This window comes from Polyergus mexicanus, unplaced genomic scaffold (genome assembly GCF_030449975.1).
Source record: "Polyergus mexicanus isolate NDT 795.1 unplaced genomic scaffold, iyPolMexi1.0 SCAF_8, whole genome shotgun sequence".
In the NCBI taxonomy this organism is placed as follows: domain Eukaryota; kingdom Metazoa; phylum Arthropoda; class Insecta; order Hymenoptera; family Formicidae; genus Polyergus; species Polyergus mexicanus.
In genome coordinates, this window is record NW_027223328.1 from 4,884,469 (window position 1) to 4,909,897 (window position 25,429).

At 36.8% G+C, this 25,429-nt stretch overlaps 1 protein-coding gene across 3 annotated transcripts; it reads left to right on the forward strand.

The window, feature by feature from the left end:
* The first annotated feature begins 18,498 nt into the window (after positions 1 to 18,498).
* Positions 18,499 to 25,084, forward strand: LOC138935766 (uncharacterized). Of its 3 annotated transcripts, none has more exons than XM_070300600.1 (8): positions 18,499 to 19,109; positions 19,213 to 19,344; positions 22,571 to 22,797; positions 22,893 to 23,180; positions 23,299 to 23,349; positions 23,430 to 23,653; positions 23,739 to 23,901; positions 23,982 to 25,084. In XM_070300600.1, the coding sequence occupies exons 3-8, from the start codon at positions 22,716 to 22,718 to the stop codon at positions 24,113 to 24,115; spliced, it is 942 nt and encodes a 313-aa protein (XP_070156701.1). In that variant the 5' UTR covers positions 18,499 to 19,109; positions 19,213 to 19,344; positions 22,571 to 22,715; the 3' UTR covers positions 24,116 to 25,084. The 3 variants fall into 3 exon arrangements, 2 of the variants coding, with proteins under 2 accessions (XP_070156701.1, XP_070156702.1); XM_070300601.1 differs by having other exon boundaries at positions 22,571 to 22,700; positions 22,902 to 23,180; XR_011447292.1 differs by lacking the exons at positions 23,299 to 23,349; positions 23,430 to 23,653; positions 23,739 to 23,901; positions 23,982 to 25,084 and adding an exon at positions 20,321 to 22,496 and having other exon boundaries at positions 22,571 to 22,700; positions 22,902 to 22,985.
* Positions 25,085 to 25,429: the final 345 nt, after the last annotated feature.

The following is a 25,429-nucleotide window of genomic DNA, read 5'->3' on the forward strand; positions in this document are numbered from 1 at the left end:
AGCTATCTCAATTCTGTGCGCAGAAAAGCGTTTCTCCTCAATTTCCTTGATGTTGTACAAGAAATTTCGACCAATCTCACTTACTGACACGTAACTAAGACGTTCCGAACGACCGAAACTTGCGTACATAGCTATCTCAACTCTGTGCGCAGAAAAGCGTTTCTCCTCAATTTCCTCGATGTTGTACCAGAATTTTCTGCAAATCTCACTTACTGACACGTAACTAAGACGTTACGAGCGACCGAAACTTGCGTACATAGCTATCTCAACTCTCTGCGCAGGAAACCGTTTCTCCTCAATTTCCTCGATGTTGTACCAGAATTTTCTGCAAATCTCACTTACTGACACGTAACTAAGACGTTACGAGCGACCGAAACTTGCGTACATAGCTATCTCAATTCTGTGCGCAGAAAAGCGTTTCTCCTCAATTTCCTTGATGTTGTACCAGAATTTTCTGCAAATCTCACTTACTGACACGTAACTAAGACGCTCCGAGCGACCGATACTTGCGTACATAGCTATCTCAAGTCTGTGTGCAGAAAACCGTTTCTCCTCACTTTCCTTGATGTTGTACAAGAAATTTCGACTAATCTCACTTACTGACACGTAACTAAGACGTTCCGAACGACCGAAACTTGTGTACATAGCTATCTCAACTCTTTGCGCAGAAAACCGTTTCTCCTCAATTTCCTTGATGTTGTACCAGAATTTTCTGCAAATCTCACTTACTGACACGTAACTAATACGTTCCGAGCGAACGAAACTTGCGTACATAGCTATGTCAACTCTGTGCGCAGAAAACCGTTTCTTCTCAATTTCCTTGATGTTGTACCAGAATTTTGAACAAGTCTCACTTACTGACACGTAACTAAAACGTTCCGAGCGAACAAAACTTGCGTACATAGCTATCTCAAGTCTGTGCGCAGAAAACCGTTTCTTCTCAATTTCATTGATATTGTACAAGAAATTTCGACTAATCTCACTTACTGACACGTAACTAAGACGTTCCGAGCAAACGAAACATGCGTACATAGCTATCTCAAGTCTGTGCGCAGAAAACCGTTTCTCCTCAATTTCCTTGATGTTGTACAAGATATTTCGACTTATCTCTCTTATTGACACGTAACTAAGATGTTCTGAACGACCGAAACTTGCGTACATAGCTATCTCAACTCTGTGCGCAGAAAAGCGTTTCTTCTCAATTTCCTTGATGTTGTACAAGAAATTTCGACTTATCTCACTTACTGACACGTAACTAAGATGTTCCGAACGACCGAAACTTGCGTACATAGCTATCTCAACTCTGTGCGCAGAAAACCGTTTCTCCTCAATTTCATTGATGTTGTACAAGAAATTTCGACTAATCTCACTTACTGACACGTAACTGAGACGTTCCGAGCGAACGAAACTTGCGTACATAGCTATCTCAAGTCTGTGCGCAGAAAACCGTTTCTCCTCAATTTCCTTGATGTTGTACAAGAAATTTCGACTAATCTCACTTACTGACACGTAACTAAGACGTTCCGAACGACCGAAACTTGCGTACATAGCTATCTCAACTCTGTGCGCAAAAAAGCGTTTCTCCTCAATTTCCTTGATGTTGTACAAGAAATTTCGACTTATCTCACTTACTGACACGTAACTAAGATGTTCCGAACGACCGAAACTTGCGTACATAGCTATCTCAACTCTGTGCGCAGAAAACCGTTTCTCCTCAATTTCATTGATGTTGTACAAGAAATTTCGACTAATCTCACTTACTGACACGTAACTGAGACGTTCCGAGCGAACGAAACTTGCGTACATAGCTATCTCAAGTCTGTGCGCAGAAAACCGTTTCTCCTCAATTTCCTTGATGTTGTACAAGAAATTTCGACTAATCTCACTTACTGACACGTAACTAAGACGTTCCGAACGACCGAAACTTGCGTACATAGCTATCTCAACTCTGTGCGCAAAAAAGCGTTTCTCCTCAATTTCCTTGATGTTGTACAAGAAATTTCGACCAATCTCACTTACTGACACGTAACTAAGACGTTCCGAACGACCGAAACTTGCGTACATAGCTATCTCAACTCTGTGCGCAGAAAAGCGTTTCTCCTCAATTTCCTTGATGTTGTACCAGAATTTTCTGCAAATCTCACTTACTGACACGTAACTAAGACGCTCCGAGCGACCGAAACTTGCGTACATAGCTATCTCAACTCTATGCGCAGAAAACCGTTTCTTCTCAATTTCCTTGATGTTGTACAAGAAATTTCGACTTATCTCTCTTACTGACACGTAACTAAGATGTTCTGAACGACCGAAACTTGCGTAAATAGCTATCTCAACTCTGTGCGCAGAAAACCGTTTCTCCTCACTTTCCTTGATGTTGTACAAGAAATTTCGACTAATCTCACTTACTGAAACGTAACTAAGACGTTCCCAACGACCGAAACTTGCGTACATAGCTATCTCAACTCTGTGCGCAGAAAAGCGTTTCTCCTCAATTTCCTTGATGTTGTACCAGAATTTTCTGCAAATCTCACTTACTGACACGTAACTAAAACGTTCCGAGCGACCGAAACTTGCGTACATAGCTATCTCAACTCTGTGCGCAGAGAAGCGTTTCTTCTCAATTTCCTTGATGTTGTACAAGAAATTTCGACTTATCTCACTTACTGACACGTAACTAAGACGTTCCGAACGACCGAAACTTGCGTACATAGCTATCTCAACTCTGTGCGCAGAAAACCGTTTCTCCTCAATTTCCTTGATGTTGTACAAGAAATTTCGACTTATCTCACTTACTGACACGTAACTAAGACGTTCCGAACGACCGAAACTTGCGTACATAACTATCTCAATTCTGTGCGCAGAAAAGCGTTTCTCCTCAATTTCCTTGATGTTGTACAAGAAATTTCGACTAATCTCGCTTACTGACACGTAACTAAGACGTTCCGAACGACCGAAACTTGCGTACATAGCTATTTCAACTCTGTGCGCATAAAACCGTTTCTTCTCAATTTCCTTGATGTTGTACAAGAAATTTCGACTAATCTCGCTTACTGACACGTAACTAAGATACTCCGAACGACCGAAACTTGCGTACATAGCTATCTCAACTCTGTGCGCAGAAAACCGTTTCTCCTCAATTTCCTTGTTGTTGTACCAGAATTTTCAACAAGTCTCACTTACTGACTCGTAACTAAGACGTTCCGAGCGACCGAAACTTGCGTACATAGCTATCTCAACTCTATGCGCAGAAAACCGTTTCTCCTCAATTTCCTTGATGTTGTACAAGAAATTTCGACTAATCTCGCTTACTGACACGTAACTAAGACGTTCCGAACGACCGAAACTTGCGTACATAGCTATCTCAACTCTGTGCGCAGAAAAGCGTTTCTCCTCAATTTCCTTGATGTTGTACAAGAAATTTCGACTAATCTCGCTTACTGAAACGTAACTAAGACGTTCCGAACGACCGAAACTTGCGTACATAGCTATCTCAACTCTGTGCGCAGAAAAGCGTTTCTCCTCAATTTCCTTGATGTTGTACAAGAAATTTCGACTAATCTCACTTACTGACACGTAACTGAGACGTTCCGAGCGAACGAAACTTGCGTACATAGCTATCTCAAGTCTGTGCGCAGAAAACCGTTTCTCCTCAATTTCCTTGATGTTGTACAAGAAATTTCGACTAATCTCACTTACTGACACGTAACTAAGACGTTCCGAACGACCGAAACTTGCGTACATAGCTATCTCAACTCTGTGCGCAAAAAAGCGTTTCTCCTCAATTTCCTTGATGTTGTACAAGAAATTTCGACCAATCTCACTTACTGACACGTAACTAAGACGTTCCGAACGACCGAAACTTGCGTACATAGCTATCTCAACTCTGTGCGCAGAAAAGCGTTTCTCCTCAATTTCCTTGATGTTGTACCAGAATTTTCTGCAAATCTCACTTACTGACACGTAACTAAGACGCTCCGAGCGACCGAAACTTGCGTACATAGCTATCTCAACTCTATGCGCAGAAAACCGTTTCTTCTCAATTTCCTTGATGTTGTACACGAAATTTCGACTTATCTCTCTTACTGACACGTAACTAAGATGTTCTGAACGACCGAAACTTGCGTAAATAGCTATCTCAACTCTGTGCGCAGAAAACCGTTTCTCCTCACTTTCCTTGATGTTGTACAAGAAATTTCGACTAATCTCACTTACTGAAACGTAACTAAGACGTTCCCAACGACCGAAACTTGCGTACATAGCTATCTCAACTCTGTGCGCAGAAAAGCGTTTCTCCTCAATTTCCTTGATGTTGTACCAGAATTTTCTGCAAATCTCACTTACTGACACGTAACTAAAACGTTCCGAGCGACCGAAACTTGCGTACATAGCTATCTCAACTCTGTGCGCAGAAAAGCGTTTCTCCTCAATTTCATTGATGTTGTACCAGAATTTTCTGCAAATCTCACTTACTGACACGTAACTAAGACGTTACGAGCGACCGAAACTTGCGTACATAGCTATCTCAACTCTGTGCGCAGAAAACCGTTTCTTCTCAATTTCCTCGATGTTGTACAAGAAATTTCGGCTTATCTCTCTTACTGACACGTAACTAAGACGTTCCGAACGAACGAAACTTGCGTACATGGCTATCTCAAGTCTGTGCGCAGAAAACCGTTTCTCCTCAATTTCCTTGATGTTGTACAAGAAATTTCGCCAATCTCACTTACTGACACGTAACTAAGACGTTCCGAACGACCGAAACTTGCGTACATGGCTATCTCAACTCTGTGCGCAGAAAAGCGTTTCTCCTCAATTTCATTGATGTTGTACCAGAATTTTCTGCAAATCTCACTTACTGACACGTAACTAAGACGTTACGAGCGACCGAAACTTGCGTACATAGCTATCTCAACTCTGTGCGCAGAAAACCGTTTCTTCTCAATTTCCTCGATGTTGTACAAGAAATTTCGGCTTATCTCTCTTACTGACACGTAACTAAGACGTTCCGAGCGAACGAAACTTGCGTACATAGCTATCTCAACTCTGTGCGCAGAAAACCGTTTCTCCTCAATTTCCTTAATGTTGTACAAGAAATTTCGACTAATCTCACTTACTGACACGTAACTAAGACGTTCCGAACGACCGAAACTTGCGTACATAGCTATCTCAACTCTGTGCGCAGAAAAGCGTTTCTCCTCAATTTCCTTGATGTTGTACAAGAAATTTCGACCAATCTCACTTACTGACACGTAACTAAGAAGTTCCGAACGACCGAAACTTGCGTACATAGCTATCTCAACCCTGTGCGCAGAAAAGCGTTTCTCCTCAATTTACTTGATGTTGTACCAGAATTTTCTGCAAATCTCACTTACTGACACGTAACTAAGACGTTCCGAGCGACCGAAACTTGCGTACATAGCTTTTTCATCTCTGTGCGCATAAAACCGTTTCTTCTCAATTTCCTTGATGTTGTACAAGAAATTTTGACTAATCTCGCTTACTGACACGTAACTAAGACACTCCGAACGACCGAAACTTGCGTACATAGCTATCTCAACTCTGTGCGCAGAAAACCGTTTCTCCTCAATTTCCTTGATGTTGTACAAGAAATTTCGACCAATCTCACTTACTGACACGTAACTAAGAGGTTCCGAGCGAACGAAACTTGCGTACAGAGCTATCTCAACTCTATGCGCAGAAAACCGTTTCTTCTTAATTTCCTTGATGTTGTACAAGTAATTTCGACTTATCTCACTTACTGACACGTAACTAAGACGTTCCGAATGACCGAAACTTGCGTACATAGCTATCTCAACTCTGTGCGCAGAAAACCGTTTCACCTCAATTTCCTTGACGTTGTACAAAAAATTTCGACTAATCTCGCTTACTGACATGTAACTAAGACGTTCCGAACGACCGAAACTTGCGTACATAGCTATCTCAACACTGTGCGCAGAAAAGCGTTTCTCCTCAATTTCCTTGATGTTGTACAAGAAATTTCAACTAATCTCACTTACTGACACGTAACTAAGACTTTCCGAACGACCGAAACTTGCGTACTTAGCTATCTCAACTCTGTGCGCAGAAAACCGTTTCTCCTCAATTTCCTTGTTGTTGTACCAGAATTTTCAACAAGTCTCACTTACTGACTCGTAACTAAGAAGTTCCGAACGACCGAAACTTGCGTACATAGCTATCTCAACCCTGTGCGCAGAAAAGCGTTTCTCCTCAATTTCCTTGATGTTGTACCAGAATTTTCTGCAAATCTCACTTACTGACACGTAACTAAGACGTTCCGAAAGACCGAAACTTGCGTACATAGCTATCTCAACTCTGTGCGCAGAAAAGCGTTTCTCCTCAATTTCCTTGATGTTGTACAAGAAATTTCGACTAATCTCGCTTACTGACACGTAACTAAGACGTTCCGAACGACCGAAACTTGCGTACATAGCTATCTCAACTCTGTGCGCAGAAAAGCGTTTCTCCTCAATTTCCTTGATGTTGTACCAGAATTTTCTGCAAATCTCACTTACTGACACGTAACTAAGACGCTCCGAGCGACCGAAACTTGCGTACATAGCTATCTCAACTCTATGCGCAGAAAACCGTTTCTTCTCAATTTCCTTGATGTTGTACAAGAAATTTCGACTTATCTCTCTTACTGACACGTAACTAAGATGTTCTGAACGACCGAAACTTGCGTAAATAGCTATCTCAACTCTGTGCGCAGAAAACCGTTTCTCCTCACTTTCCTTGATGTTGTACAAGAAATTTCGACTAATCTCACTTACTGAAACGTAACTAAGACGTTCCCAACGACCGAAACTTGCGTACATAGCTATCTCAACTCTGTGCGCAGAAAAGCGTTTCTCCTCAATTTCCTTGATGTTGTACCAGAATTTTCTGCAAATCTCACTTACTGACACGTAACTAAAACGTTCCGAGCGACCGAAACTTGCGTACATAGCTATCTCAACTCTGTGCGCAGAGAAGCGTTTCTTCTCAATTTCCTTGATGTTGTACAAGAAATTTCGACTTATCTCACTTACTGACACGTAACTAAGACGTTCCGAACGACCGAAACTTGCGTACATAGCTATCTCAACTCTGTGCGCAGAAAACCGTTTCTCCTCAATTTCCTTGATGTTGTACAAGAAATTTCGACTTATCTCACTTACTGACACGTAACTAAGACGTTCCGAACGACCGAAACTTGCGTACATAACTATCTCAATTCTGTGCGCAGAAAAGCGTTTCTCCTCAATTTCCTTGATGTTGTACAAGAAATTTCGACTAATCTCGCTTACTGACACGTAACTAAGACGTTCCGAACGACCGAAACTTGCGTACATAGCTATTTCAACTCTGTGCGCATAAAACCGTTTCTTCTCAATTTCCTTGATGTTGTACAAGAAATTTCGACTAATCTCGCTTACTGACACGTAACTAAGATACTCCGAACGACCGAAACTTGCGTACATAGCTATCTCAACTCTGTGCGCAGAAAACCGTTTCTCCTCAATTTCCTTGTTGTTGTACCAGAATTTTCAACAAGTCTCACTTACTGACTCGTAACTAAGACGTTCCGAGCGACCGAAACTTGCGTACATAGCTATCTCAACTCTATGCGCAGAAAACCGTTTCTCCTCAATTTCCTTGATGTTGTACAAGAAATTTCGACTAATCTCGCTTACTGACACGTAACTAAGACGTTCCGAACGACCGAAACTTGCGTACATAGCTATCTCAACTCTGTGCGCAGAAAAGCGTTTCTCCTCAATTTCCTTGATGTTGTACAAGAAATTTCGACTAATCTCGCTTACTGAAACGTAACTAAGACGTTCCGAACGACCGAAACTTGCGTACATAGCTATCTCAACTCTGTGCGCAGAAAAGCGTTTCTCCTCAATTTCCTTGATGTTGTACAAGAAATTTCGACTAATCTCACTTACTGACACGTAACTGAGACGTTCCGAGCGAACGAAACTTGCGTACATAGCTATCTCAAGTCTGTGCGCAGAAAACCGTTTCTCCTCAATTTCCTTGATGTTGTACAAGAAATTTCGACTAATCTCACTTACTGACACGTAACTAAGACGTTCCGAACGACCGAAATTTGCGTACATAGCTATCTCAACTCTGTGCGCAAAAAAGCGTTTCTCCTCAATTTCCTTGATGTTGTACAAGAAATTTCGACCAATCTCACTTACTGACACGTAACTAAGACGTTCCGAACGACCGAAACTTGCGTACATAGCTATCTCAACTCTGTGCGCAGAAAAGCGTTTCTCCTCAATTTCCTTGATGTTGTACCAGAATTTTCTGCAAATCTCACTTACTGACACGTAACTAAGACGCTCCGAGCGACCGAAACTTGCGTACATAGCTATCTCAACTCTGTGCGCAGAAAACCGTTTCTTCTCAATTTCCTCGATGTTGTACAAGAAATTTCGGCTTATCTCTCTTACTGACACGTAACTAAGACGTTCCGAGCGAACGAAACTTGCGTACATGGCTATCTCAAGTTTGTGCGCAGAAAACCGTTTCTCCTCAATTTCCTTGATGTTGTACAAGAAATTTCGCCAATCTCACTTACTGACACGTAACTAAGACGTTCCGAACGACCGAAACTTGCGTACATGGCTATCTCAACTCTGTGCGCAGAAAAGCGTTTCTCCTCAATTTCATTGATGTTGTACCAGAATTTTCTGCAAATCTCACTTACTGACACGTAACTAAGACGTTACGAGCGACCGAAACTTGCGTACATAGCTTTTTCATCTCTGTGCGCATAAAACCGTTTCTTCTCAATTTCCTTGATGTTGTACAAGAAATTTTGACTAATCTCGCTTACTGACACGTAACTAAGACACTCCGAACGACCGAAACTTGCGTACATAGCTATCTCAACTCTGTGCGCAGAAAACCGTTTCTCCTCAATTTCCTTGATGTTGTACAAGAAATTTCGACCAATCTCACTTACTGACACGTAACTAAGAGGTTCCGAGCGAACGAAACTTGCGTACAGAGCTATCTCAACTCTATGCGCAGAAAACCGTTTCTTCTTAATTTCCTTGATGTTGTACAAGTAATTTCGACTTATCTCACTTACTGACACGTAACTAAGACGTTCCGAATGACCGAAACTTGCGTACATAGCTATCTCAACTCTGTGCGCAGAAAACCGTTTCTCCTCAATTTCCTTGACGTTGTACAAAAAATTTCGACTAATCTCGCTTACTGACATGTAACTAAGACGTTCCGAACGACCGAAACTTGCGTACATAGCTATCTCAACACTGTGCGCAGAAAAGCGTTTCTCCTCAATTTCCTTGATGTTGTACAAGAAATTTCAACTAATCTCACTTACTGACACGTAACTAAGACTTTCCGAACGACCGAAACTTGCGTACATAGCTATCTCAACTCTGTGCGCAGAAAACCGTTTCTCCTCAATTTCCTTGTTGTTGTACCAGAATTTTCAACAAGTCTCACTTACAGACTCGTAACTAAGAAGTTCCGAACGACCGAAACTTGCGTACATAGCTATCTCAACCCTGTGCGCAGAAAAGCGTTTCTCCTCAATTTCCTTGATGTTGTACCAGAATTTTCTGCAAATCTCACTTACTGACACGTAACTAAGACGTTCCGAAAGACCGAAACTTGCGTACATAGCTATCTCAACTCTGTGCGCAGAAAAGCGTTTCTCCTCAATTTCCTTGATGTTGTACAAGAAATTTCGACTAATCTCGCTTACTGACACGTAACTAAGACGTTCCGAACGACCGAAACTTGCGTACATAGCTATCTCAACTCTGTGCGCAGAAAAGCGTTTCTCCTCAATTTCCTTGATGTTGTACCAGAATTTTCTGCAAATCTCACTTACTGACACGTAACTAAGACGCTCCGAGCGACCGAAACTTGCGTACATAGCTATCTCAACTCTATGCGCAGAAAACCGTTTCTTCTCAATTTCCTTGATGTTGTACAAGAAATTTCGACTTATCTCTCTTACTGACACGTAACTAAGATGTTCTGAACGACCGAAACTTGCGTAAATAGCTATCTCAACTCTGTGCGCAGAAAACCGTTTCTCCTCACTTTCCTTGATGTTGTACAAGAAATTTCGACTAATCTCACTTACTGAAACGTAACTAAGACGTTCCCAACGACCGAAACTTGCGTACATAGCTATCTCAACTCTGTGCGCAGAAAAGCGTTTCTCCTCAATTTCCTTGATGTTGTACCAGAATTTTCTGCAAATCTCACTTACTGACACGTAACTAAAACGTTCCGAGCGACCGAAACTTGCGTACATAGCTATCTCAACTCTGTGCGCAGAGAAGCGTTTCTTCTCAATTTCCTTGATGTTGTACAAGAAATTTCGACTTATCTCACTTACTGACACGTAACTAAGACGTTCCGAACGACCGAAACTTGCGTACATAGCTATCTCAACTCTGTGCGCAGAAAACCGTTTCTCCTCAATTTCCTTGATGTTGTACAAGAAATTTCGACTTATCTCACTTACTGACACGTAACTAAGACGTTCCGAACGACCGAAACTTGCGTACATAACTATCTCAATTCTGTGCGCAGAAAAGCGTTTCTCCTCAATTTCCTTGATGTTGTACAAGAAATTTCGACTAATCTCGCTTACTGACACGTAACTAAGACGTTCCGAACGACCGAAACTTGCGTACATAGCTATTTCAACTCTGTGCGCATAAAACCGTTTCTTCTCAATTTCCTTGATGTTGTACAAGAAATTTCGACTAATCTCGCTTACTGACACGTAACTAAGATACTCCGAACGACCGAAACTTGCGTACATAGCTATCTCAACTCTGTGCGCAGAAAACCGTTTCTCCTCAATTTCCTTGTTGTTGTACCAGAATTTTCAACAAGTCTCACTTACTGACTCGTAACTAAGACGTTCCGAGCGACCGAAACTTGCGTACATAGCTATCTCAACTCTATGCGCAGAAAACCGTTTCTCCTCAATTTCCTTGATGTTGTACAAGAAATTTCGACTAATCTCGCTTACTGACACGTAACTAAGACGTTCCGAACGACCGAAACTTGCGTACATAGCTATCTCAACTCTGTGCGCAGAAAAGCGTTTCTCCTCAATTTCCTTGATGTTGTACAAGAAATTTCGACTAATCTCGCTTACTGAAACGTAACTAAGACGTTCCGAACGACCGAAACTTGCGTACATAGCTATCTCAACTCTGTGCGCAGAAAAGCGTTTCTCCTCAATTTCCTTGATGTTGTACAAGAAATTTCGACTAATCTCACTTACTGACACGTAACTGAGACGTTCCGAGCGAACGAAACTTGCGTACATAGCTATCTCAAGTCTGTGCGCAGAAAACCGTTTCTCCTCAATTTCCTTGATGTTGTACAAGAAATTTCGACTAATCTCACTTACTGACACGTAACTAAGACGTTCCGAACGACCGAAACTTGCGTACATAGCTATCTCAACTCTGTGCGCAAAAAAGCGTTTCTCCTCAATTTCCTTGATGTTGTACAAGAAATTTCGACCAATCTCACTTACTGACACGTAACTAAGACGTTCCGAACGACCGAAACTTGCGTACATAGCTATCTCAACTCTGTGCGCAGAAAAGCGTTTCTCCTCAATTTCCTTGATGTTGTACCAGAATTTTCTGCAAATCTCACTTACTGACACGTAACTAAGACGCTCCGAGCGACCGAAACTTGCGTACATAGCTATCTCAACTCTATGCGCAGAAAACCGTTTCTTCTCAATTTCCTTGATGTTGTACACGAAATTTCGACTTATCTCTCTTACTGACACGTAACTAAGATGTTCTGAACGACCGAAACTTGCGTAAATAGCTATCTCAACTCTGTGCGCAGAAAACCGTTTCTCCTCACTTTCCTTGATGTTGTACAAGAAATTTCGACTAATCTCACTTACTGAAACGTAACTAAGACGTTCCCAACGACCGAAACTTGCGTACATAGCTATCTCAACTCTGTGCGCAGAAAAGCGTTTCTCCTCAATTTCCTTGATGTTGTACCAGAATTTTCTGCAAATCTCACTTACTGACACGTAACTAAAACGTTCCGAGCGACCGAAACTTGCGTACATAGCTATCTCAACTCTGTGCGCAGAGAAGCGTTTCTTCTCAATTTCCTTGATGTTGTACAAGAAATTTCGACTTATCTCACTTACTGACACGTAACTAAGACGTTCCGAACGACCGAAACTTGCGTACATAGCTATCTCAACTCTGTGCGCAGAAAACCGTTTCTCCTCAATTTCCTTGATGTTGTACAAGAAATTTCGACTTATCTCACTTACTGACACGTAACTAAGACGTTCCGAACGACCGAAACTTGCGTACATAACTATCTCAATTCTGTGCGCAGAAAAGCGTTTCTCCTCAATTTCCTTGATGTTGTACAAGAAATTTCGACTAATCTCGCTTACTGACACGTAACTAAGACGTTCCGAACGACCGAAACTTGCGTACATAGCTATTTCAACTCTGTGCGCATAAAACCGTTTCTTCTCAATTTCCTTGATGTTGTACAAGAAATTTCGACTAATCTCGCTTACTGACACGTAACTAAGATACTCCGAACGACCGAAACTTGCGTACATAGCTATCTCAACTCTGTGCGCAGAAAACCGTTTCTCCTCAATTTCCTTGTTGTTGAACCAGAATTTTCAACAAGTCTCACTTACTGACTCGTAACTAAGACGTTCCGAGCGACCGAAACTTGCGTACATAGCTATCTCAACTCTATGCGCAGAAAACCGTTTCTCCTCAATTTCCTTGATGTTGTACAAGAAATTTCGACTAATCTCGCTTACTGACACGTAACTAAGACGTTCCGAACGACCGAAACTTGCGTACATAGCTATCTCAACTCTGTGCGCAGAAAAGCGTTTCTCCTCAATTTCCTTGATGTTGTACAAGAAATTTCGACTAATCTCGCTTACTGAAACGTAACTAAGACGTTCCGAACGACCGAAACTTGCGTACATAGCTATCTCAACTCTGTGCGCAGAAAAGCGTTTCTCCTCAATTTCCTTGATGTTGTACAAGAAATTTCGACTAATCTCACTTACTGACACGTAACTGAGACGTTCCGAGCGAACGAAACTTGCGTACATAGCTATCTCAAGTCTGTGCGCAGAAAACCGTTTCTCCTCAATTTCCTTGATGTTGTACAAGAAATTTCGACTAATCTCACTTACTGACACGTAACTAAGACGTTCCGAACGACCGAAACTTGCGTACATAGCTATCTCAACTCTGTGCGCAAAAAAGCGTTTCTCCTCAATTTCCTTGATGTTGTACAAGAAATTTCGACCAATCTCACTTACTGACACGTAACTAAGACGTTCCGAACGACCGAAACTTGCGTACATAGCTATCTCAACTCTGTGCGCAGAAAAGCGTTTCTCCTCAATTTCCTTGATGTTGTACCAGTATTTTCTGCAAATCTCACTTACTGACACGTAACTAAGACGCTCCGAGCGACCGAAACTTGCGTACATAGCTATCTCAACTCTATGCGCAGAAAACCGTTTCTTCTCAATTTCCTTGATGTTGTACACGAAATTTCGACTTATCTCTCTTACTGACACGTAACTAAGATGTTCTGAACGACCGAAACTTGCGTAAATAGCTATCTCAACTCTGTGCGCAGAAAACCGTTTCTCCTCACTTTCCTTGATGTTGTACAAGAAATTTCGACTAATCTCACTTACTGAAACGTAACTAAGACGTTCCCAACGACCGAAACTTGCGTACATAGCTATCTCAACTCTGTGCGCAGAAAAGCGTTTCTCCTCAATTTCCTTGATGTTGTACCAGAATTTTCTGCAAATCTCACTTACTGACACGTAACTAAAACGTTCCGAGCGACCGAAACTTGCGTACATAGCTATCTCAACTCTGTGCGCAGAAAAGCGTTTCTCCTCAATTTCATTGATGTTGTACCAGAATTTTCTGCAAATCTCACTTACTGACACGTAACTAAGACGTTACGAGCGACCGAAACTTGCGTACATAGCTATCTCAACTCTGTGCGCAGAAAACCGTTTCTTCTCAATTTCCTCGATGTTGTACAAGAAATTTCGGCTTATCTCTCTTACTGACACGTAACTAAGACGTTCCGAGCGAACGAAACTTGCGTACATGGCTATCTCAAGTCTGTGCGCAGAAAACCGTTTCTCCTCAATTTCCTTGATGTTGTACAAGAAATTTCGCCAATCTCACTTACTGACACGTAACTAAGACGTTCCGAACGACCGAAACTTGCGTACATGGCTATCTCAACTCTGTGCGCAGAAAAGCGTTTCTCCTCAATTTCATTGATGTTGTACCAGAATTTTCTGCAAATCTCACTTACTGACACGTAACTAAGACGTTACGAGCGACCGAAACTTGCGTACATAGCTATCTCAACTCTGTGCGCAGAAAACCGTTTCTTCTCAATTTCCTCGATGTTGTACAAGAAATTTCGGCTTATCTCTCTTACTGACACGTAACTAAGACGTTCCGAGCGAACGAAACTTGCGTACATAGCTATCTCAACTCTGTGCGCAGAAAACCGTTTCTCCTCAATTTCCTTAATGTTGTACAAGAAATTTCGACTAATCTCACTTACTGACACGTAACTAAGACGTTCCGAACGACCGAAACTTGCGTACATAGCTATCTCAACTCTGTGCGCAGAAAAGCGTTTCTCCTCAATTTCCTTGATGTTGTACAAGAAATTTCGACCAATCTCACTTACTGACACGTAACTAAGAAGTTCCGAACGACCGAAACTTGCGTACATAGCTATCTCAACCCTGTGCGCAGAAAAGCGTTTCTCCTCAATTTCCTTGATGTTGTACCAGAATTTTCTGCAAATCTCACTTACTGACACGTAACTAAGACGTTCCGAGCGACCGAAACTTGCGTACATAGCTTTTTCATCTCTGTGCGCATAAAACCGTTTCTTCTCAATTTCCTTGATGTTGTACAAGAAATTTTGACTAATCTCGCTTACTGACACGTAACTAAGACACTCCGAACGACCGAAACTTGCGTACATAGCTATCTCAACTCTGTGCGCAGAAAACCGTTTCTCCTCAATTTCCTTGATGTTGTACAAGAAATTTCGACCAATCTCACTTACTGACACGTAACTAAGAGGTTCCGAGCGAACGAAACTTGCGTACAGAGCTATCTCAACTCTATGCGCAGAAAACCGTTTCTTCTTAATTTCCTTGATGTTGTACAAGTAATTTCGACTTATCTCACTTACTGACACGTAACTAAGACGTTCCGAATGACCGAAACTTGCGTACATAGCTATCTCAACTCTGTGCGCAGAAAACCGTTTCTCCTCAATTTCCTTGACGTTGTACAAAAAATTTCGACTAATCTCGCTTACTGACATGTAACTAAGACGTTCCGAACGACCGAAACTTGCGTACATAGCTATCTCAACACTGTGCGCAGAAAAGCGTTTCTCCTCAATTTCCTTGATGTTGTACAAGAAATTTCAACTAATCTCACTTACTGACACGTAACTAAGACTTTCCGAACGACCGAAACTTGCGTACATAGCTATCTCAACTCTGTGCGCAGAAAACCGTTTCTCCTCAATTTCCTTGTTGTTGTACCAGAATTTTCAACAAGTCTCACTTACTGACTCGTAACTAAGAAGTTCCGAACGACCGAAACTTGCGTACATAGCTATCTCAACCCTGTGCGCAGAAAAGCGTTTCTCCTCAATTTCCTTGATGTTGTACCAGAATTTTCTGCAAATCTCACTTACTGACACGTAACTAAGACGTTCCGAAAGACCGAAACTTGCGTACATAGCTATCTCAACTCTGTGCGCAGAAAAGCGTTTCTCCTCAATTTCCTTGATGTTGTACAAGAAATTTCGACTAATCTCGCTTACTGACACGTAACTAAGACGTTCCGAACGACCGAAACTTGCGTACATAGCTATCTCAACTCTGTGCGCAGAAAAGCGTTTCTCCTCAATTTCCTTGATGTTGTACCAGAATTTTCTGCCAATCTCACTTACTGACACGTAACTAAGTCGTTCCGAGCGAACGAAACTTGCGTACATAGTTATCTCAAGTGTGTGCGCAGAAAACCGTTTCTCCTCAATTTCCTTGATGTTGTACAAGAAATTTCGACCAATCTCACTTACTGACACGTAACTAAGACATTCCGAAAGACCGAAACTTGCGTACATAGCTATCTCAACTCTGTGCGCATAAAACCGTTTCTTCTCAATTTCCTTGATGTTGTACAAGAAATTTCGACGTATCTCACTTACTGACACGTAACTAAGACGTTCCGAACGACCGAAACTTGCGTACATAGCTATCTCAACTCTGTGCGCAGAAAACCGTTTCTCCTCAATTTCCTTGATGTTGTACAAGAAATTTCGACTTATCTCACTTACTGACACGTAACTAAGACGTTCCGAACGACCGAAACTTGCGTACATAGCTATCTCAATTCTGTGCGCAGAAAAGCGTTTCTCCTCAATTTCCTTGATGTTGTACAAGAAATTTCGACTAATCTCGCTTACTGACACGTAACTAAGACGTTCCGAACGACCGAAACTTGCGTACATAGCTATCTCAACTCTGTGCGCAGAAAACCGTTTCTCCTTAATTTCCTTGATGTTGTACCAGAATTTTCAACAAGTCTCACTTACTGACACGTAACTAACCCAGTAAACACGCAGGGCTCATTTCCGTAACAATTATATAATATTCTATATGTATATATTACAGATCATTAAAATGAAACTATAACGTATCAGTTATATCAATAACATAATAAATCTATAATTGTTGCATAGAATTGTTATGTAATTTTGTCGTTACTTTGTTATGTAACATTTTTACAGTTTTGTGAACGTTAATGTGCATACTCTAAAAGTTTCGTAAATGCTACGTAACTCTAACGACGTAAATGTAACGTTATAATAAATACGTAACATTTATACAGTTTTGTGAACGTTAATGTGCATACTCTAAAAGTTTCGTAAATGCTACGTAACTCTAACGACGTAATTGTAACGTTATAATAAATACGTAACATTTATGTATTTTTGTGAACGTAAATGTGCATACTCTAAAAGTTTCGTAAATGCTACGTAACTCTAACGACGTAATTGTAACGTTATAATAAATACGTAACATTTATGTATTTTGGTGAAATGTAAATGTGTATACTCTAAAAGTTTTATAAATGCTACGTAACTCTAATGACATAATTGAAACGTTATGTTAAATACGTACCAATTATGTATTTTGGTGAATGTAAATGTGTACACTCTAAAAACTTCATAAATGCTACATAACTCTAACGACATAAGTGTATCGTTATGTTAAACATGTAACATTAACATTATTTTATTGATGTCAATGTATACATTTTTGTTAAAACCTTGTAAAAAGAATTCGTAAAAGGAAGAGAATTATGCAGAAACAAGAAAATGAAAGATTTTGAGAGAGGAAAGTTGCGATATATTTATTTATAATTTAAAAGCGGTAACAATATATCAATCATGCCTTTTTTAGAGAAGAACTACAACATCACAAACGCGTGCTCCGTGCACACCATATACATTTATTGTGTGTGTACCACATTTGATTTTTTTTTGTGTGTATACAGGGTGATTCAAAACAACTTTTAGTTCTTAAAATGTCGTATTCTTGAATTAATTCTAAAACGATTTTTCCTTTATCAAAATTTTATCCGAAGCTTAGTTGTTAAATTATAATATATGTACACACACACACACACACACACATATGTAATACACAGACACACACGCACACGATAAATGCGTGTGGCGCACGCAAAGCGCACACTTGTAATGTCTAGTAATAACAAAATTTCCATATCGTATTACACATAAAAAAATATATACCATTGTTGACATTTTTGAGTGTTCTGAAAAGATGATAAATGCATATAATATCATTGAGAAAAACGTATTTGAAACATATTTTCTTAATATAGAGTTATAAATGTGGAAAATAAAATTATATATTAAAAAAAAAATTTTTAAATATGCACCAGATATCTTTTTTTGAATGATATATGTATACTATTTTTCTGTTATGTAACATTTATGAAATTTTTATAGTATACACATTTACATTTATCAAAATACATAATTGTTACGTATTTAACATAACATTTCAATTATATCATTAGAGTTACGTAACATGTATGAAACTTTTAGAGTATATACATTTACATTCACCAAAATACATAAATGTTATGTATATTTAACATAACGTGTCAATTATGTCGTTAAAATTACGTGGCATTCACGAAACTTTTAGAGTATACACATTTATGTTCACCAAATTGCATAAATGTTACATAATAGAGTAACGACAAAATGACATAACATTTCTATGTAACAATTATAGATTCATTACGTTATTGACATAACTGATACGTCATAGTTTTGTTTTGTTCATTTATAACATATAGAATATTATGTAATTATTAAGTAAATATACGTTTACTGAAATTTTTTACTTATGTTCTTTGTGCAAGACGCATAATTAGTAAATTTTTCTCTACATTATGCATCTGTGTAAGTTATGTGAACATGCCCTAGGGGGTAAGTCTGTGATTGGCTTATTGTTAGTCGTATTAAGTATACGTGCAAGCATAGACATAGTCGCTGCTACTTGCGAGCGAGAGAGAACGCAAGGAGCACGGAACAGAGTATGTCCTTTTCTACGTGTATCTTTACCCCCACTCCTTAAATAAAGGCAAACGCTCGGTCTAGATATACTATGTCTATGCGTGCAAGGCTGCGTTCGGAAACATCACTCGTGTGCACACGAGTGTCGTTCTATCTTTGTTATGTACCAAAAGTTAAACAAAGATAGAACGTCGCTCGTGTGCACACGGGTAATGTTTCCGAACGCAGCTCTAGTGCGCAATCATCGTACAAAGCATCCCAAGCTTCTGCGCGCTAGGCTTTACTTTTCAATATGGCCAAATCTACGAAAACAGTAGTTGTGCGTGTGAAAAAATTGTGTTGAAAGTGTGAACAGTATCGAGATATTGGTAAGTATGAAATAAATATTAACTTAATAATTAATGCCAACAAATGATAATTGTTGTCTTGTGGTAAAAAAGCTATGCTAAAGATTGAATTCCTCTTGTGCAGTGAACAAAAGATACATCGCGTACCACGTGAAAACTGAAAACCACGTGCGCCTAACAAAGGACAAAGGACCTCGTGCCGGCGAAAGATACACCTAGTTTTGCCTCATTATTTTTATATTTTGGCATTTTTATAGTAAGTACGATTTATTTTATGCAACATTATTTTTCCCATGTTTTTTTTACAATATTTGTTGCACGGTCATATAATGAGAAAAACAAGAAATCTCTTATTTGCACTACTTTTTGAATCAGAAGCTTGAATATTTCGAGTGTAAAGTTACATCATTTCTTAATTATAGATTTTTTATTTTTTATTGCATTGCGGCATACTAAATTCCGGTTTATAATTTTTTTATAATGATCGTAATGGTAATTCCAATGATAAATGATATCAATTATGAAATATAGCTTTTATATTGTTGAACAAGATATCTGCATTAGAAAAAACTGTAGATATATTTTTTCGAATACTTCATATATTTTGAAAGTTTATTATTGACTGTTTTCATAATAATTTTTTGCAAATGAAATAGAATCTTATAATTAATAAATATTTTCTATGCATGAGTCTTAATTTTTCAATTTGGTATTTGATCGTGAATTAATTTGATGTAAACTGATTTTTATTCAAGTATAAAATATTTAAACATGATAGCATTAATTATTACAAGTCATTACATAATGAAGTTATAGGTCTTAAAAAATTGTAAATATTATGCGTGCAATATGCTTATATAATTACTTTAATTTATAATTTATAGTTTATAATAACATGCAACGTAACAAAAAAAATTATTCGTGTTTAATTAATTACAACACTAAAATACATTACAAAAATATTTCCGTTAAAAGACATTAAAAAATTATGTAGGTTGTTTCACCATAATTGTGAGAAATCAAATTTTTCATATATAAATGAAATACTATTTAAGAAACATAGATTGCATTTTTTCTGAAATTTTCTATTAGCGTCCTTAAAATATTACATAAATTATATTTTAATTATTGAATTAGTTTGTTTCGATAAAAAACTGCAAATGTCTTAAAACATTTTTTATTTGTCAAAATATTTTTAATTCTCCATATAAGCTTCCTATATATTGTTTCAGTGAAAAAGGAAAATATAATATAAACAATAATATCAGGCAAACCCAAACCTATATTCGTATACATAATCGCAATTCATCTATTTCCTATTGCTTTATAAAATTATATTATGTCCAAATCAAAATTAAGACTAGACATTAATTCTTTAACGCCAAGGCAGCGGCGACGTATTTTCTTAAAAAAATTTCGTAATATCTGCCAAATGACTATTAATTCAAATTTGGAAATTCAAAATAATATCGTAAGTTTATCGAATGGGCCAGGTAACATCGAACAATTACCTCAGCAGCAAAATGTACTAAAAGAAATTGATATCGATTATTCCAATGTAATGAACACTCATAAGTGTACAGAAAATAATCATGATTTAGTTTCTGAACATTCGGAAATTAGTATTGATAAAAATAGTCTTCAGTTAAGTATTTCAAGTGATAAATTTTCTAAAACAGAATTTTGTAAAACAGAACTTATTAACGACATCCGATTATGGGCTATTGAAAATCGTGTCAGTCATTCTGCTATTAGTAGTTTACTGAAAATTCTAGTAAAATACGGCCATAATGTTCCGATTGATGCTCGAACTCTATTTCAAACGCCCAAACAAGTAGACATTATTGAAATGACACCAGGAAAATATTATCATGCAGGTTTAGATGATAGTTTGAAAAAATCTATTCGTAAGCATTATTGTCGAAATAATTTACCATCTCAGATAAATATTAATGTGAATATAGATGGTCTTCCTTTAACAAAATCTTCTGGGAGTCAATTTTGGCCTATTTTAGGTAGTATAGTTGCAGATATTTACACCGAACCGTTTATAATTGGTGTTTATCATGGTTTTGAAAAGCCAAAATGTTGCAATACTTTTTTGAAATATTTTAAGGATGATTGTTTAGAAATTTTCCGAACTGGCATTGTAGAATACGGCAAAAAAATAACTGTGAAATTGAACGTATTTATCTGCGATGCTCCTGCAAAATCGTTTATCAAGGGAACTAAAGGACATAATGCGTATTTTGGATGCGGTAATTGTATTCAAGAGGGAGATTACATAGAAAATCGAGTAACGTACCCAGAAATTAATGCAATGTTAAGATCAGATGAATCTTTTAAATTAAGAAAACAAGAAGAACACCATAAAATCACTTCAAATCTTGAAGATTTAAACATTGGAATGGTTACTCAATTTCCTTTAGACTACATGCATCTCGTACTATTAGGAGTAATGAAAAAATTGTTGCAGTTTTGGATTAAAGGTAAACATAATGTTCGTATGGTTGCAACTCAGATAACTCTTGCTTCAACTTCTTTATTATCTATGTCATTATTCCTACCTAAGGAATTTGCTAGAAAGCCAAGGAAATTAGATGAGGTTGATCGCTTTAAAGCCACCGAATTAAGACAATTATTATTATATACTGGGCCAATAATCTTTTTTAAAAAATTATCACGTGATAAATATGTTCATTTTTTGAGTCTGAGCATAGCAATTCGAATTTTATGTAGCAAAGAATATTGCGTACAACTGCTTGATTATGCACACAGTTTATTATTGTATTTTGTTGAAAATTATTGCACATTATATGGTCGTCAATATTTATCATATAACGTTCATAATTTAATTCATTTGTGTTATTATGTAAAATTATGGGGAGTGTTAAATAAATTTAGTGCGTTTAAGTTCGAAAATTACATGCAAAAAATTAAATCAAGAATTAGATCTTCGAGTCGGCCATTAGAACAATTAGTCAATCGTTGTAAAGAAGAAGATAATTTTAATATAACAAATGTAGAAAAGAATTATCCAATACCAAAAGTACGTATTATAAATGGCAAAAAGATAATAAAATCAGTTCAATGTAAAGGTTTCTATCTAAGTACAAGAACTGCTGATAATTGTTGTCTTTTGTTAGATGGTACAACGATTTCACTTACGACAATTTATTTTAAAAATAAACAGATTTACATTATTGGCAAAAAGTATTTAAATATTAAATCATTTTTTCGCATTCCATGCAACTCTTTAAATATCGGAATTAAAAAAATTAACGAGTCACAGTATGAGTTAATTACTATTCCATTGTCTGATATTAAATTAAAATGTGTAAAACTGCCTTTATGTGACGAAGAAGCTGTGATCTTGCCTTTACTGCACCAACAAGATATATGTTTATGGCGAGTACTCATATTGATAGAATATATAATTGAAAACAATATTAAATTAATTAACAAGTTTTACTTTTTTACAGATTATTAATAATGGTAAAAAATTTCGCTGTCGTAACTTTTCCAAGCGATGGGAATAATGAAGAAGAGATCGTATCAGAAGTTCCATCTTTATGGCTTTCTTCCAATTTAACAGAATGCTGATGGCCATCGGTAAAAAATATAAACATGTTTATTGTGAAACAAACTCCACCTGTTACTAATAATCCTAAATGGACACTTTATCCTATCAAATTTCATGGATATTATGGTAATTTATATTTTACTTCAGAATTTATGTAATTATTTTTTTAATATTTTAAAAAAATAATGTAATTTGTAAATTACGGTTTTGTCCTAATCAAGATTCATTAGATGAGGCTAGACAAAGAGCAACGAATTATTCTTCAAGCGATGAAAATAATACAAATCAAATAAAGAAGTCATGCACAAAACGGTCACTAAATACAGTTTATGATAATGAATCTGAATCTGATTCTGATGACTCACGTTCAATTATACCAAATCCACCATCAATCCACAATGTCTCACAATCAGCCAAAAATATTCAATCAATCTCAAATATTTTGGATTCAACAATTATTAATAATATTGATATGGAAATTCTTGATGGAACTATAGTACCTCACAAAAGTAATTTTTATTTTAATTCTTTTATTCCATTTTTATTATCTCTATAATAAAACGGTTTTTTTTTAAATTATAGTTATTGTTTATTATGAGTAATCTAATACTTTTTTAATATTTCTAGATATGCAGGATGTATATACGTTAGTGTCAGAAATGTCAGATAAAATGGAAGGTTTTGTATTTACTTTTTATCTTATAATTTTATTAATATCTCTTTATGGCATTGTTTACTCAATATTATTAATTTTTTAGATAATTTTGAAAAAATATGTACAGCTATAACTACAATTTCATTAGACATACAAACTATAGATATTCGTTTAAAAAACATAGAAACACAACATAACCAACATAAGTCTAAAGACTCTGCCAGGGATACATCAAATATACAAAAATCTTTTCCGTTTAAGAGTATAAATGAAATAATAGCTTTTGAAAAGAATTTATCAGAAAATGCAGATGAGTACAACAAATTTGTAAGTTTAATTAAGTTATTTAAATGCAAATTTTATTTAAATAGAATAATGTAAATTATATTATTGGTATGTTTTATTTCTAAAGATGCTGTATATATCTCGCATAGGCGGAGGGTCCGCTAAAAAAAATTTAATTCGTATATATCGAACTTTATTTTCTAATGAAGTTGCCAAGGTATCATCCTGGAAAGGACTACGTAATCATTTTAAAATAAGTAGTTTAAAGTTTATATTGACGGGAATACAAGGTAAAATATATTTTTATATTTATAAATAAATTTATAAAATATGCAATTTAATTTAATGTAAAATTTTTTTAATAATTCAGCAACAATTTTGGCTCAACATCAATTCACAAACAAAGAGTTTGAAGACATCACGAAAGAATGGTTTCGCCAAGGTGGTCAAAGGCTTAGCAGACAACAAAAAGACTCTGAAGAAGCAAATCCGCAAGTTATTTAAATGTCTCAAAAGCTTATTATTTTTTCATTATAATCTTTTTTCTTATTAGTCTATGAGCTTTCGGCTTATGATCTTTTTTTTATTGGCCTAGAGTCTTAATTAACATAAGAAATATTTTTTTTAACTAATGTTTTTTTTATATTGAATGATTTTAACACTAAACCTACCACGACTGGTTAAACAATCGGTCAAAACGTTATCAAAGTTTAAAAATTTCTGCATTTGGTATAAATAAGTTGTCGGTAGATTTAGTGTTAAATACTTAAGTTTTTAAATTTTTATGTTCTAAAATCTAAAATCATAGTCTGCACTCTTTTCATTTTGAGTTCTCAACGTCATTATTTGAGTTAAATACTTCTTTTAGGAGAATTAGTAGAATTAAAGTATGCATTATGTTGATACATTTAATAGTTTATCTAACAATCTTTTTAATTACAAAAAGTATAATTGCTTTATTGTTTTTCTTTCAAATGAAAATCGAATTGCGTTTCCATTTTTGTTTAAATTAGATTTATTCTAACGGTACACACTTATATTATTAACAAATGTGTTATAATTAACGAATCATACATGAATCTCAAAGATTTTGACAAGTGTGTTTATGAAAAGTTTATGGATGTAAAAATTATAGTTTTCATGTGGGGAGAAGCCTAAAAAACTCATTTCTTATTGATGTATAGCGTTAAAACAAAAAATAATATCGCGAATACTCGAGTGTACCGTGAAGTTTAAATTTATCATATTAATTACTATTATAATAAATTTATAATTTATAATATTTCTAAATTTAATTAATTTATAATATTATTAATTGTTATTAGTGTACTATATTTTGCAACAAAATTAGGAAATTATTGTACTTCGGCGTAAAAAGGCGTAGAAAGGATGAAATTCAAATTGATATACTTTTCGAAAAAATTATCACAGAATGATATTTAAAACAGATTTTAAAGCTAGAAAACATAACTTTCCAATGCTCTAACGAAGATTTTTCTAACGATTTTTCTTATACAGATTTTATTACAAGTGGTGCTACTTTAAAATGAGCTTTGTAATTGTAGAAAAAAACTTCAACTTTAATAGGCGAGTACGTAGAGAACAATTTTTTCATCAATTCTATTAATTGTAATAAAACTTAACATTTTCTCTTTAAAATGCTTTTTTTAAACAGTTCTACGACCATATGACATTTTTTTTGCAAAAATACGTGAATTTGATTCTTTTTAATTTTGTGATTCTAATTGTTTGCAAAGTATATTAATTAATACAATATAAGTGCAATTTGTTATTTAAGGTTGAAATTATTATTAGCTA